Consider the following 14,921-nt stretch of genomic DNA (forward strand, 5'->3'; position numbering starts at 1 on the left):
AGTTTTTAAATCCTAACAGCAAATATTTAATCAAGGGCCAGCTAATTCTTAGATTCAGGGCACTAATCTTTAAAAAATAAAATGTTTTAAAAAAATCACAATATTTCTATTCAAAGTATTCTGTGTGACTTCACATATCACTAAAATTTTACATCATCTTAAGCAGGAATATAAATATCTTATTGCCTAGTATTATTTCTACTTTAAAATTTTGTTTTATTATTTTCATATTTGATAACACTAAAGATTATTTTCATTTTTGATAACATTAAAGATAGCACATAGGCAGTGATGCTTTGATGTCTATAGTGCCAGATGTAATTTAATAATATGTACTTCAGGCTAGTGCAATGAACTATTATCGATGAAACTAGCAATATTTAATTCATAATAAATTGCATAGCTAAAATTACCTTTTGAAATATAAACTCAGCATATTTTTAAAAAGATTCTTATATTCATTGTTTTACTATGGCTCCATTTCATTTTGGAGTTAAACAAAGCACTTTTCCTTCTTACATCTGTGTAATCAACACAGATGTAGCTATTTTATTCATATGTGAATCTTAGAGAGCTCCTGTTCATTTTTATATTACTTACTGAAAATATTTCTGTCATCCTAGAATTCCTTCCTCTGATCTTGTTTATGATTCCTTCTTTTTCTCTACACTGTACCAATTTTCACTGAAATGACAGCTATACTGTTCCTGCAAATCAAACTGTGCATATTCTGAGTAGCCTTGATGCAATCTATATTAACCTTTAAACATTCTAGGTTCTTCCCTTCCCATCAAGGAACCAAGAGTTCCTGGCCTCTAACAACTGGAATGCAGCCAGAGTTCTTAATAGCACAGGTGAACTTCTCCCAGCATAGAGTAGCAATGAAATAAACGACACTAGAAAAGCATTTGTCTCTTATGAAGGCAATGCACTACTCAACCAATAAAAAATAATAAATTCAAGGATCAGGAGGAAACATTCGATAACTAGATGGCAGAAGAAATATGTGTTAGTTAGTAATTTACATGTGGTAAAAAAATAATCCTTATACTGGTGTTTTTATAAAGGAAAAACTAAGGAAAAATATTTCTTTCTTTGTACTAAGAGGAGCAGGGCAGCAAAGCAACTAGGTAGACAGAAAAAGCATATTTGCAAACTTTTTAAAATTATCCATGTAATATCCAAATACAGCTTTGTATCTGGTTGTCCAATTTTCATTTCTCTAAGATAAGTGGCATTCATAAAAACTACATTTTCAGGTCTCTGTTTCATAAAGTTATTAATGGTGCTTAAAGCCCTTGCATTAGTTCATTACTTATATAAAAGTTCATTACTTATACAAAATGACAATAAAGAAGCTTCCACTATCTACTAGCAGCTCAGCAGAACAACATTCCATTTTATTTACATACGTTTCAGTTTTGTTAAGGCAACCTAATAAGCTTTCTGGATATTAAGATTATTGAACCTGACACTCCAAGGCTTTCTCTCATATTCCCATGTTCATCAGTGTGTAACACAGATCAAACCCTCTAAAAATGTTAGTGTAATGTAGTACAAGTGCAACCCAAGAAGTGGGTTGCTGCCCACTTCTAGGCTGTGGCCTATTTGCAATCGTGCTGCGTGAGCCTGTCGCTCAAAGAAATAAGTCTGCATGTGCACATACCTGCCCCTCACACAAAACCATCCCCTCTCCCCCCCCTCCCCCCGTGCCAGGCCGCCAACCGGAAAGGTTGGGGAACACTGATGTAGTGTGAATATGTATATGCAGGAGCCTGTGTCTACAAACAAGGCAATCATCAAATTAGACTGCATCATGTTCTGCACCTTTTATTTTTTTCTATTTTTTAGTTTGTATTAATTATCTTTTTAACTCTTAATCTTTAATAAAATGATAATAATAAAGTATGGAAGATATCTGCCTGCCAGTAAGAAGATACTAGAGCCAAATCACTTTCAAATCACCTGAAAGAGACTAACACATTTTTGAATATGGTTAGAGAAACAAAATAAAGCTACTAAAACTTGTTCAGTACAAATGTCTTATTAGAGTATTTGATAAGGGAAAAGTCACACATTACTAAACATCTGTAATCATTCTTACATAAGAATTATTCTTATGGTCAATACAATTGTCAAATGATCAGGTATCTCCAAGAGGACAGTCCACTACACAGTTAGCATGCAAACTTTACTCAAAATAAGTTAAATTACACCAGCCCAAAGAGACTTGTTTTCTTGACAGGGACAGTCAGATGTTGCTGCTAGCCCAAACTATTATAGGTGTGGCTCAGCATATTTTGACAGGTCAATGGAAACATAATGAACTTCACAGCAGAATTAAGCCAAATTGTTCTGCTTGAATTATAATATTATTTGGTGAAAGAGGCATGGGCTTTCCATTTTCTGCGGATTAAAAAGAGTACAGTTGAAAATTCTGTATCCTCTAGTTCAGTTCCCCAACCTTTCCAGCTTTGCAGCCCAATTGCAAACAGCTCAAAGCCCACTAGTGGGCCTCAGCCCAGAGGTTGCGGACTCCTGCTCTAACTCAAGGATTATATTGGAGTTTGCCAAGGGTTTATTTGCACATACTTTGTTTGCAGATTGAGGGATATACACACACACCCTAAATCTGCAATAGGTAGTCCTCAATTTAGGACCATTTGTTCAATTATTACAGCAGCAGTGAATGGACTTATGACCAATCCGCAAAGTTATGGCTCTTGCAACCCCTCCACAGATGTTGACCATTTTTCAAATGGTGAAAATTAAAGAGCCTGGCCACCCACCCTGCACTTATGACTGCAGGGGAAATTCAACTACCTTCACTTCCCTATGTCCTCTCCCATTTTGATCTTTGGGCCCCCTACACTTTGCAGTCCCTACTGCCGCAGCTGACATTTACAGTCTTCTTGCTCCAAGCATTCCCACCCTGACCCTTTGGCCACACAAGACTTTCTTTCCCAGATTGCGCATGACAGTTTCTTCATGAAACATGGGTAAGATGGCCTCCTGTGGCCAGCAGCTGCCTCCCAAAGAGCCAGGCTGGGCATACTTTGCTGGCAGCAGAAGCAAGAAGACAGTGAAGGTCAGCTGGGGAGGGGGTGTGGGTAGAGTGGAGGGCAGCAGTAGGGTTGGAGTGGAAGCTGGTGAGGCTGCTTGCAGCTGGGACTGGGCTGGGGCAGCTGTGGCTTCCCAGGGCAGCTGTGGCTTTGTGCTGCTTTGCTGCCCTGGGCTTCTTGCTGCACAGAGGCTAATGGGCTTTTTGCAGCATCAAAACCATGGCATGCCAAGAAGCCCCTGAACTGCAATGTTGCAAGAAGTTCCAGAGCTATGTGATTCTGTAATATCCCACAAGACAGGATGCAGGGCAGCCAAAAGGGCAGAAATGGGAGGGAACAGGCAGTTTGGAGAGAATGTGAGACAGTCCCTAAGCTTCCACTGGTGTACAGGCCTCGTCATCCCCCTCCATTGTTGAGAGGTCTAGGTCTTTTACCTGTCCTGTCATGTCTAGATGTTTTTGGCTGGCTAGGCCCACCGATACATCTAGAGCCTGCTTAAAAAATGTAGTAGCACAATTTGTCATGAAGCTACCTGTGTAAGAAAGCTGATCCTATGTTCGGCCAGGCACCTCTGTCAGAAGCTGCAAAGAAAAAAAACACCCACTGGCAAATTGGGTGCTGATGGGCCCTGGAACAGGTTGCGTCCTGTAAGTCCCTGGGTGGTAAGGAAGTTTGAGGCCTGCAAGCCACTTTGTGTGCACTGCAGCTGGCCTGAGCTCCCTTGGGTGGATAAATGGCTGAAGGGATGATGGCAGAGGGATTGAATGCTACAACATCCCTGCAATCAGTCGTTAAAGGTGAATGATGCAGGAGTGCTACAGAGGCTGTAATTTTTAAACCAGGTTATAAGTAGCTTTTGAGGAAGGTGTCTGTCATAACTTTGAAAGTTGAAGACTACCTGCATTTGCATTTCTATAGTATTACAAATTACCACAAATGTAAACAAGTAGCAAAACTGTACCTCAACTTTATTACGTAATGGCACTCTAACAAGCTTGAGAAAAATGAAACTTTGAGATAATCCTTCTGTACCCCGACATCTTGATATCTGGAGATCTTTGAAAGGTAAATGTTTGGGATGATTGGGGGGATGGGTGTAGGGTGCAGAGGAGTTCCAACTGGCTATGGGATCCCAAGAGGCAGGATGTGGAGCATAGAGTATCTCAGGGGGGGGGGGGGCTCGGGAGACTGTATGCAGGTGGCTTGTGCCTGTACTAGGGTGTACCCCACCCAAGACACCCCATATTCCACCTAAACACCTGGACATTCATTTAATAAGTGCATTGGAGAGAACAGGGATAGGGACTCCTTAAGTGAGGTGGTTCATTTAATGCCATCCCAATTTTCAAATGCAATGGGCAGGATCTATTATGGTTGTAACTCAAGGATTACCTGTATGCTGCTTTAAAAATCCTCTCAATGAAGATGACTAATTTAAATGTAAACATTCTCATCCTCTAAGGCACAACTTTTGAAAGGGAACCATTCCTTTATTGCTTCCCTACAGTTAATTCCAATATATGTATTAATGCTAACTGTGGCAATGGATAAAAAGATCCAAAAAGTACACTATAGTGAAGGCTATTGGAATCAAGTAATAAACAGCGAGATGAGCAGTATATAAATAAATAAATTTAAAAATAAAATAATGTAATAAATAAAACATATAGAATGTGCAAACCAAATTTAAACCCTTCAAACCATTACAGTTACAAAGTAATTGTGTAAAATATGTCTTTTGCCTGCTATTAAATGAACAGCTTTTACAAATATCTAAAATTTAGTCACTAGCTTATACTGTATATATGACTCAAAACCAACAAAAAACTCTCACTACTAACTGTAAATATTTGAGAAAAAACACTAATAAGTTCAAACAATACAAATAGTAAAATACTTAATAAAAATACTTAAACAAAATGAATATACAGCACAACTAAGTTAAATGAGAAAACACTTATTTGGAAATAGATTGTTATTTAATGATCACTGTATTTGCATAATAGGAAGCATGTAGAATTACCTGATTCTGCAGTTCTTCCAGTTTACATTTTCTTGTGTGCAATGCTTTACTTGGGAAGGCCCAAAAATAATTTGACGTTCCAATCCTATCAGTGTCTACCATACCATCATCAACTAAGCTTTGTAAGATATCCTTTACTGACATAGATGCTGTCAAAGAAATAATCATAATTATTATTTTGAAAACTTATAAAGATTAGGGGAAACTATTATTCATTAAAACATCAGAGAGAATAATAAAGATTCAGAATGTCCTTTGAGAAATTGTCAACAATTCCTTTGCGAATTACCACAAATAGCAGATGGTAAATTAGGCTTACTTACGTGTGCAGCAACCCAACACACAGAGTTCCTTTAAAATCACTGCCACGGTGATTTTAGCAAATAGCAAAAAAGATTAATTTACATAGCTTTTTCTTGTAAGAAACTAGATTGTAACAGAACAACGAGATACTAATGGGGCAATTCCAATACTGTTAGTACATAGAATAAATATCAAGAGGAACCTTCGGCATAGATCCAGAGGAATTTCAAATTCTTCCCAGTCCATTATTATTTCTCTAAAAGAACTCTGAAGAAACATTGGTTTTAAATCACTTTTCCCATTGATGTATCCAACGTGATTTACTCCTCTGAACTAGTTGATTTTCCCTTGGATCTACCCTTCCCATCTCCTGAGATCAGAACACTTTTTAATATATGAAGTCAAATAAAGAAGAAATGAATCTGCACGCTGAAAATTTAAGTCAGGTTTATGAAATCAGCCCAATATATATATACATATTAGGTATGTATTACCTAATTACCATATTAGGGAAGCCTAATATGAAGGCTGAAGCCTCCAGAGTGAGAAAAATGGCCCAACGGGCAACCCGGAAGTCCGTTCCCGAATTTTCGGTTTGTGTGTTGGGCCGTTTTTTTGCCCTCTCCAGGCAAAGAAGCCTCTGGAGCCTGGGGAGCCTCTGGATCCTCCTAGAAAGCCTCTGGAGCCTGGGGAAGGTGAAAAACGGACCTACCAGGCCCATCAGAAGTCAGAAAACAGGCTGTTTCCAGCTTCCGGGGGGGGGGGAGGCCATTTTCACCCTCCTCAGGCTCCAAGAAAGCTGTGGATGCATGCACAGGGCAGTGGGGTGGTCATGGGTGCATGCACAGGGGGCACAATGGGGGCATTAAATTATGGGGGTGGGCCTGCAAGTGCGCGTGATAGCGCATGCATGTGTGCTTTTGGCACCCGAGGCGAAAAAGGTTCACCATCACTGTCCTAGGTTCTTAAGACAAACTTGATATGAATAAAGGGCTAAAGAGCTAAATTACAGCTGTCAGCTAAAGAGCTGTCAGCTGCAATTTACATTGTTGTGAATATAAAAATTAGTGTAGATAGTGGATGCGGTAGTACTTGGAGATAGAATAATAGAAGAGGAAGAACTGGAAAAAATCACAAACTGTAAACATCTGCAAATAGAAGTAGAATGACTGGCAAAAAAAAGAAGCAGCAGCAAAGATAGTGTGAATAGTAATAGGTGCCTTATATGCAATCCCAAAACATCTGCAGCACCATTTTAATATTGTCAGCACTGACAAAATCATAATCAGTCAGTTGAAAAAGGCAGCTTTACTTGGAACATCTTACATCCTGAGACAATATTTTTAACACCATCAAACAAAAACATCTGCCAATTCCAGGTCCTTGGGAACAACTTGATCGGTGGTTAAAAATGTCAAATTGAGTTTAAACATTTGGCTGACTGTATAACTAATTATAATAATGTCTTACATAGATTCAGTTTGGTCTAGTGGTTAAGGCACCAGTCTAGAAACTGAGAGATAGTAAGTTCTAGTCCCACCTTTGACATGAAAAATGATGAGTTAACTTTGGGCCAGTTACTCTTTCTCAGCTCAATTCATCCCACAGGGTTGTGCTTGTGAGAAAATAGGATGAATATTAAATTAAACTATCAAACCTGGTTAGATCCAATTTTCAGACTTCTGTGAGAGTAAGAACATGATGTCTTTGGAAAAAACAAAAACCCTTCAAATGGAATTATGACTCAAATTTAGAAACAATCAAGTCTAGGTACTCACTTATTCCTTTTTCTTTTGAAGCAATTTTCTCAATATCCTTTAATTGAAATACATCTTTCTGATACCAAAAAAGTGAGAAGAAAACAGTTTGTTTTGTAATGTGTTCCTATTATAGCAAAGGACAGAAACATTACTGAACTCACTAAATTCTCTCACTAAATGTATTGCAAGAATAAAAGAAGAAAAACTATGTTAAAAATAATTTAACCAGACTATTAGAAGACATTTTCTGATAAGAATGAAAAAAACCATCGGATCACTTGCATTTCCTCAAAGGACACATGCATTTCTCTGCTTCTAAAGTACTTGCATCCTGCTATTTACTAAATACTAGTTACTGTATTTCTTTTTCATTTATTCTAACATTTTAGACAATAACTGCTAATGCGTATTTTGCTTCTGTTCTAAAATTATCCTTTTCAGACATAAAATTAGATGGAACTGTTGCTGCAGGATCATGTCAAGGAATATCTTTAAAAACCACCCAAAGTAGACAATAATAAGCAAATATTTGTGAGGTAAGAACTTTTAGTTTGGCTCATTTTTAAATTTAGAAAGCACTAAATCAAATGAAATTCTTTTGTTCAGCATTCTATAGCCAAATATTTTTATAGACTTTATAAATCTCATATGCAATTCAAAATAAAATACAAAGAAAACAAATATTAACATGAAAAATAGTCTTTATAGCACTGAAATATTATATGACTCAAAACTCTACACATAAAAATATAATATTCCAGATTAAAGAGACATTTATTCATGTATGCATCTTCTTGCTCCACCATTCATGATGCAAGTAGACTAACATTAGGATGTCTTTAATAATTATAGGTTCCTGATTCATCAAAGTCTTTTTATCTATACTAAAATAGTTTTCCTCAAATTAAGATAAAATATATAAAACACTATATAAATTTCTTAGAATATTTGGAATGTTTTACATTAAAAGGCAATTTATCAAAGGTCAGTTGTTAGATTGAGAGTAGAATTCAAGATGATTTCATTATATCATAGAGAATGTCTAAAATTGGTATGCTTTTTTGAATGATCATTTTTCCACATGAGTTTACATGATAAATTACTCTTAGGCATCATGGAAGTGACTACAACCATAGTATATAGCAAGGACCTTTAACCAGTCCTCTTGGCAACTCTGTATTTTCAAATCAGATTCTCAATTTGTTTAAAAACATCCAAAGTAATAGAAAGCGACAACAAATATTACTTACTGTTTCAAAAAAGATTTCCATCATTCGAGTTCTCTTCTCTTCAACGCTCAGACCTCTTTTCTTTGACTAAGTAGGAAAAGCCACACTACATAAACGACTGCATTCAAAACCAAAAATCTTAGATACGTTAGTTGAAATGAAGGACTGCACTGAGAGCCTAATGGGCATCAGCTTTGATAGATTTTGTGGAAACTTCCCACACAATTTATTTGCAGTTTTACATATAAGATATTATTCAAAAGATGATATATCTGATTTCAGTCATAAAATTAGTTTTATATGTTTATTTGCATAGATTTTACTACCTATAGTAATTTAATGTATTTTTTTCTTCAACGGAAGTATCAGTATATGTGACTACTTCAAAACTATTAAGACATTCAAATATAAAACTTGTTTCTGATGTGTTTGTTTCATTTATTCTTTTGAAAATACAAGAAATATTGTCTTGACTGTAGAATCATATATTTTTGTCTGATTTATATTATTCCATAATAATTGTCTACATGCATGTCACAATAAAAATATAAAATAATTTAACCCAAAACAATGTATAATCAAACATTTGGTTGATTCATAAACTATATTTATAAATTACAAAGTAAATGTATAAAACCAACTCATAACAACTCCAAAAATGAAAAGATTTTTAAAATGAACTACAGGGCTTTTTCAAAGATGAATGCAATATTTTCTTCTGATGCCCAAAATACATTTTTTATATATTTTAATAGTTCTATACTGAATGTACACACACACAAACACACACAACCTGCATTTTGTGTGACATAAAAGTATAGGAAATAAATAAGCATGGCTATCCAATAAACAAGCATTTTCTTTAAGACTGCTATTTGCTTCATAAGATCATTTGGAAAGTCTGCCTACAGCTGCTGCTACACCATACTATAGCAATACCTTTCTAGGACCAACTAAGAGTATCATTGTCAAGTTCTAGCAAATTATTGCACAAATTCATATACTGAGCCGTGGTAGTGCAGTGGTTAGAATGCAATACTGCAGGCTACTTCTGCTGACTGCCGCTGCCAGCAGTTTGGAGGTTCGAGTCTTACCAGCTCAAAGCTGACAGACTTCCATCCTTCCGAGATGCGTAAAACGAGGACCCAATTGTTGGGGGCAATATGCTGACTCTGTAAACTGCTTAGAGAGGGCTGTAAAGCACTGTGAAGCGGTGTATAAGTCTAAGTGCTATTGCTAAATTATAGTGCTACCCTATTTTTATACCTGCTTGTTTATGCGGCTTGTCATTCTGAGAGTTTTGGGAAATACAACATAGAAAAAATGCACTAAAGAAAGTCCAAAGCCACTATGAAAGAATTAGTGTCCAAAATACCTATTATAGTAGTGTCATGAATGACAGCTATGATAAAGCAACCCATTTCTTCCTACGGTTATCAGTCTGCTTAGTTGTGAGTAGATACAATATTTACTACAGAAGATACTATTACCCTTCCTGGCAATGCTTTTATTTACATAATCTTTAACCTATTATAATCAATTAAACAGTGTGGACAGTAACAGGTGTCAAGTTTCAAAAGTTCAATAGCAAAACATTTGTTCAACTTTCAATAACAGGTTTTAAGACTAGTAGTTGTAAATTATTTGTTTAACATAATGTGTTTTACCACCCTCATTTAACTGGCTTTGCTCCAAGTTATTTTCACAGCTAAATGCACTACAAGTTATCTATGTTTTTAAGGTGTGGTGTATAGACACACTGTATACGTTTACATGCATTTCTCTTCCTTGGTTACAAGCTTTGCTGTGTAGTAAACAGAATTGCAAAGGAAATAATTTGTAAACATAATCAAAACATATTCTGTACAAGATTAGTATTATTTAGGGATTAAAAAAATTGGTTTTTTTAAATTTCCAGGATTAATATCCCACTCACTTTCACAAGAGAGATCTTTAAACAGCCGTTATTCATGATACCATAAAGACAATTCTTGGACAAATAAGGTTCTATAATATCTCAAGACCTAAAATGGACACCTAGCGTCAAAAACATCATAAAAAAGCACAACAAAGAATGTTCTTTCTGCATCAATTCAGAAAGCTCAAACTGCCCAAGGATAGAGTTCTACAGAGGAATTATTGAGTCTGTCATCTGCACTTCTATAACTGGTTTGGTTCTGCAACCCAACAAGACAGACACAGACTTCAAAGGATAATTAGAACTGCAGAAAAAACAATTACTACTAATCTGCCTCCCATTGAGGACCTGTATACTGCACTAGTCAAAAAAAGGGCTATGAAAATATTTACAGAACCCTCATATCCTGGACATAAATTGTTTCAACTCCTACCCTCAAAACGACTCTATAGAGCACTGCACACCAGAACAACTAGACACAAGAACAGTTTTTCCCCGAATGCCATCAATCTCTGCTAAACAAATAATTCCCTCAACACTGTCAAATTATTTACTAAGTCTGCATTACTATTACTATTAATATTCTCAACGTTCCTATCACTCATCTCCTCCCACTTATGACTGTATGACTGTAACTTTGTTGCTTGTATCCTTAGGATTTATATTGTTTCCTAGTATGATTTGATTGCTTATTTGTACCTTATAACTATCATTAAGTGTTGTACCTTATGATTCGTTATGAATGTATCTTTTCTTTTATGTACACTGAGAGCATATGCACCAAAGACAAATTCTTTGTGTGACCACTTGGCCAATTAAGAATTCTATTCTATTCTATTCTATTCTATAATGAAGGGAAGGAATGACAATTACTATTATGGATTTCTTAAATACTAATGGCTAATTCTGCAAAACCTGAAGCAGAGGCAGAACTCCGGCAAGAGTTTAAAAAATGGAGATTTATTCTAAACAATTTACATACCCCACACAGCAAAATCCCTATACTTTGGGATTGATGTTATGCATTCAGACATTTCCAATTCTTGGAAATTCTGTAGGTCTTCGTCAATGTCTTCTTTTTCATCTACTACTAACAACAACAACCACAACAACAACAACTACTACTAAACCATTACTTTATTAAACTAACTACAACTATATGTTGGGATTACTAGATATAATAATGAAAGTGTTCAGAACCAGAGTATGAATTGTATGTACCGGTAGTCCTTCACTTACAACAGTTCATTTAATGACTGATCAGTTACAACATCCTGAAAGAATTGACTTATGGCCATTTCCCACACTTAATGACTATCTGTATTTAATGGATCCAAAATCTCCATTCCCTCCCCACTCTGGGGCCAGCCAGTTCTCCAGTAGTTCTTCTAACTACTCAAAATTTCTGCTACAGGTTCTCCAAAACTGGTCAGAGCCTGCTGAATTTCACCCCTGATATACTGGTCTGAAGGTGGGGAAACACTCACCATTCTCTCCCAAGCAGAAATCTACTTGGCTTCTGTATGAGCAAGGGAGGGCTGGAAATACACATAATTGTAAGTGGAGACTGCTATAAATGCTAAATTCATGGCCAATCTCGCTCAGTGATTCTATATTGATTCCGTCTCAAAAGATCGTTACAAAGATTAAATGCAAGAGAGAAGGTGTAAGTAAAATATAGAGCTTTGTTTTGATCAATTTATGTATTATATGGGGTGAGGGTAGTTACTTTAAGACAGACATGGGGGACAATGGCCTTTTATGACTTGTGGACTTCAACTCCCAGAATTCCGGAGCCAGCATTGCTCAGTATGGCCAGCTCAGGAATTCTGGGAGTTGAAGTCTACAAATCATAAAGGGACTATCGCTTCCCACTCTTATTTTGACCTTTCTGTCAGTGCCCTCTTCCTAGAGGGAAAGACTTATGGAGTTCAAAGACTTCTAGGCGAGTGGGCTGTCTGTGACTTCTCCAAATAGGTTGCCTACAACTAGCCTTCCATCACCGACCCGCTAGCTGAAGATAACTGGGTTACGCTGAAGCACGTCAGGAGGCATCCGGTGCGAGAAACCTAATTTCCTACAAGTCCGACTAACCTCGAGGAAAAGAGGTTCATTACTCCAGCTTCTTCCATCCCTGCGTTGGACTCCACTTCCCACTTTCCCCAGGTACCTCAACGGGTGTTGGGCATGATGGGAGCTGTAGTTCAACGGGGAAATAACACCATCACTCGATCGTATATACAGCCTTCACAGCCCGCTCTACGGGAGCGACTTAGAAACCTCCCAAGCCCTGCGGACACGGCTTACCATCTCCTGTCCGCCACAGATCTTCCTTCAAACGGCGGGAACGGGATTTGCGCGGGAAAAGCGGCGGCAAACCATCCCGCCTCCTTTGACTAGAAAGTGCCGCCTGACGGCGCTCAGCTGTATTTGCAGCGCAGCAACGGTTGAATTGGCCACGCCCTTGCTTTTTTTTTTTTCCAGTGCCCTATAGAGCTAGAAAAAAGAAAAGAGTGCAGAAAATGTGCACGCGTATACGGGAGCTCGCTCACGTTCGGTAATTATTCGGCTGTTTTCCCCTTTTCCCCGTTAAGGCAAATAATACTTCTCAATGCATCGCCCACGGGTTCTAAGCGCGTAACCGTGCGTTCTTTCTTTATGCATTTAATTTCATACGTGGAGTAGCGTATGGAGAATATTATTTTGGGAATATTAGCGCATGGTTTACGTATTTAATTTCTACTCCTACAATCGGCGTAATGAAAATACTTTTTAATCCGAAATACGGACAGGAATATTAAAACCATAGTCAGAAATAACGTTGATCTTTTGTGCTACTTTTATTTTCAGGTGCTCCTAATCAGTTTATTAAAAACAACTGAAAAAAACCCGAATATTAAATAGGATAAAAGTTATCTAAACTATGGGAAGGAAGTTTCAAAATATTTGCTACACTTATTAAGACTGATCTCACTCTGAATTCACGTATCTATGGTGTTTGCAATTAAATAGCCTGCTTTGTCATCTATTTCGGGCAATTGTCTGAAATTAACACCTGCTTTGAAAAATTTTGCATCCTCACTTAGGATCATCGTTGTTTTTCTTCATAAGAACTATAATTTAAAAAGATTCTTCTGAGGCTCTTCACAATCTTGGTTTCACCAGTGTAGATAACTTGGGATCATTCTTAAAGTTGGCCAGTTTATTCTTACTCTCAATTCAAGTTCATTTATGAACAAGCTTAAAAGCTGACTCCAAGCATATCCTTGCTTCTTATAATTGTTTGACTTCTTTGGGATGAGGTGAGGAATTAAGCAATTCTTCTTTTTGAAGAAATGTTAATGAACAATTTCAGTAAAAGCTTCAAGAGAAAAGAACTTTATAAATGTTTTGAAAACCCAGGTATACAGTATATTGACAGGTTCATCTCCATCCACTCACTCATTGACACAACTTTTATATAACCCACTATTGTGGTGGGTTAAATGGCTCTACATGTGCTTATTGTTTCAGTACAGTGTAGAAATATTATTTGAAAATTGTTTTAAAGTAAAGGACGTAACTTCTTCCCATTTGATATACTAGCAAATCAGGGCAGCAGCATACATTAAAGATGATTTAACTGCTTTGCTCAGTTAATCTTATAAAGGTAGCTTAAACCTACGATATATGATAGACTCCCTAGAGTCACAGCAATTGGTTGGAGATGAGCATTTACTGGCCAGATGCTCTTCCTGATGCCTATGGAGTTTGCAGCAGGTATTTTTTCTTTACACCCTAGGGGAGAGAAACATTTACCGCTATCTTAATTAGTTTAATTAACATTAAACTCTCAACCTTCCGAATGGGAGGTGAGCGTCTTCACCACTAGGTCACCACACAGGTTTATAGTGGATCACAGAACTGTAATAAAACACACACACACACACACTTACTAGCCTATTTGAATACATCCAATGAAAGACATTGGATGAAATAGCCAATGAAAGGAAGCGTACTTTGTTGAACAGTTTGCTGTTTAACAATTCCTACCATTTAGCAAATTCCTCTGAATGGCTAACCTAAGTCTACTTATCTGTAAACTCACTGGTTCTGTCTTTCAGAGTAAGAGAAAACAGGTCCAGTCTCTATTATATATGACAAGCCTTTGTATGCTTGAAGACCACTAGCACATCTCTTTTTCTTCCTTAGACTAAACTTACTTAGTGTTCCAATATCTCAGGGGCTGACACAAAGAAGAGGGAGTCAAACTATTCTCCAAGGCACCTGAGGGTAGAGCAAAAAGCAATGGGTGGAAACTAATCAAGGAGAGAAGCAACTTAGAACTGAGGAGAAATTTCCTGACAGAACAATTAATCAGTGGAACAGCTTGCCTCCAGAAGTTGTGAATGCCCCAACACTTGAAGTCTTTAAGAAGATGTTGGATAGCCATTTGTCTGAAACGGTATAGGGTTTCCTGCCTAGGCAGGAATTAGAAGACCTCCAAGGTCCCTTCCAACTCTGCTATTGTATTTGTATTTGTATACTTAATGCTACAATTCTGCTGAGGTTGGTTCTGCTTGTTATCTCTAACAAGCTGAGCGTGCCCCTTAGATCCTGGAATCTCTGGGCAAAACACTGAGGCAA

At 37.1% G+C, this 14,921-nt stretch overlaps 1 protein-coding gene across 5 annotated transcripts in view; it reads right to left on the minus strand.

The window, feature by feature from the left end:
* MND1 (meiotic nuclear divisions 1) overlaps positions 1 to 12,755 on the minus strand; it is a 41,404-nt gene extending 28,649 nt beyond the window's left edge. Inside the window, exons 1-5 of one of the 5 annotated variants that reach the window (XM_087724294.1) lie at positions 12,603 to 12,715; positions 12,390 to 12,492; positions 8,399 to 8,464; positions 7,167 to 7,272; positions 5,086 to 5,234 (exon numbers count right to left, since the gene is read on the minus strand). In XM_087724294.1, coding sequence (XP_087580420.1) covers positions 5,086 to 5,234; positions 7,167 to 7,272; positions 8,399 to 8,422 — 279 coding nt within the window. In that variant the 5' untranslated portion in view covers positions 8,423 to 8,464; positions 12,390 to 12,492; positions 12,603 to 12,715. Of the gene's footprint in view, positions 1 to 5,085; positions 5,235 to 7,166; positions 7,273 to 8,398; positions 8,465 to 12,389; positions 12,493 to 12,602 lie in introns of all 5 variants that reach the window. The other 4 variants (XM_087724298.1, XM_087724295.1, XM_087724296.1 and 1 more) reach the window with 4 other exon arrangements.
* Positions 12,756 to 14,921: the final 2,166 nt, after the last annotated feature.

Source organism: Thamnophis sirtalis, unplaced genomic scaffold (assembly GCF_051295495.1).
Source record: "Thamnophis sirtalis isolate CommonGarterSnake01/CBP01778 unplaced genomic scaffold, rThaSir2_p1.2 scaffold_10, whole genome shotgun sequence".
Taxonomy (NCBI): domain Eukaryota; kingdom Metazoa; phylum Chordata; class Lepidosauria; order Squamata; family Natricidae; genus Thamnophis; species Thamnophis sirtalis.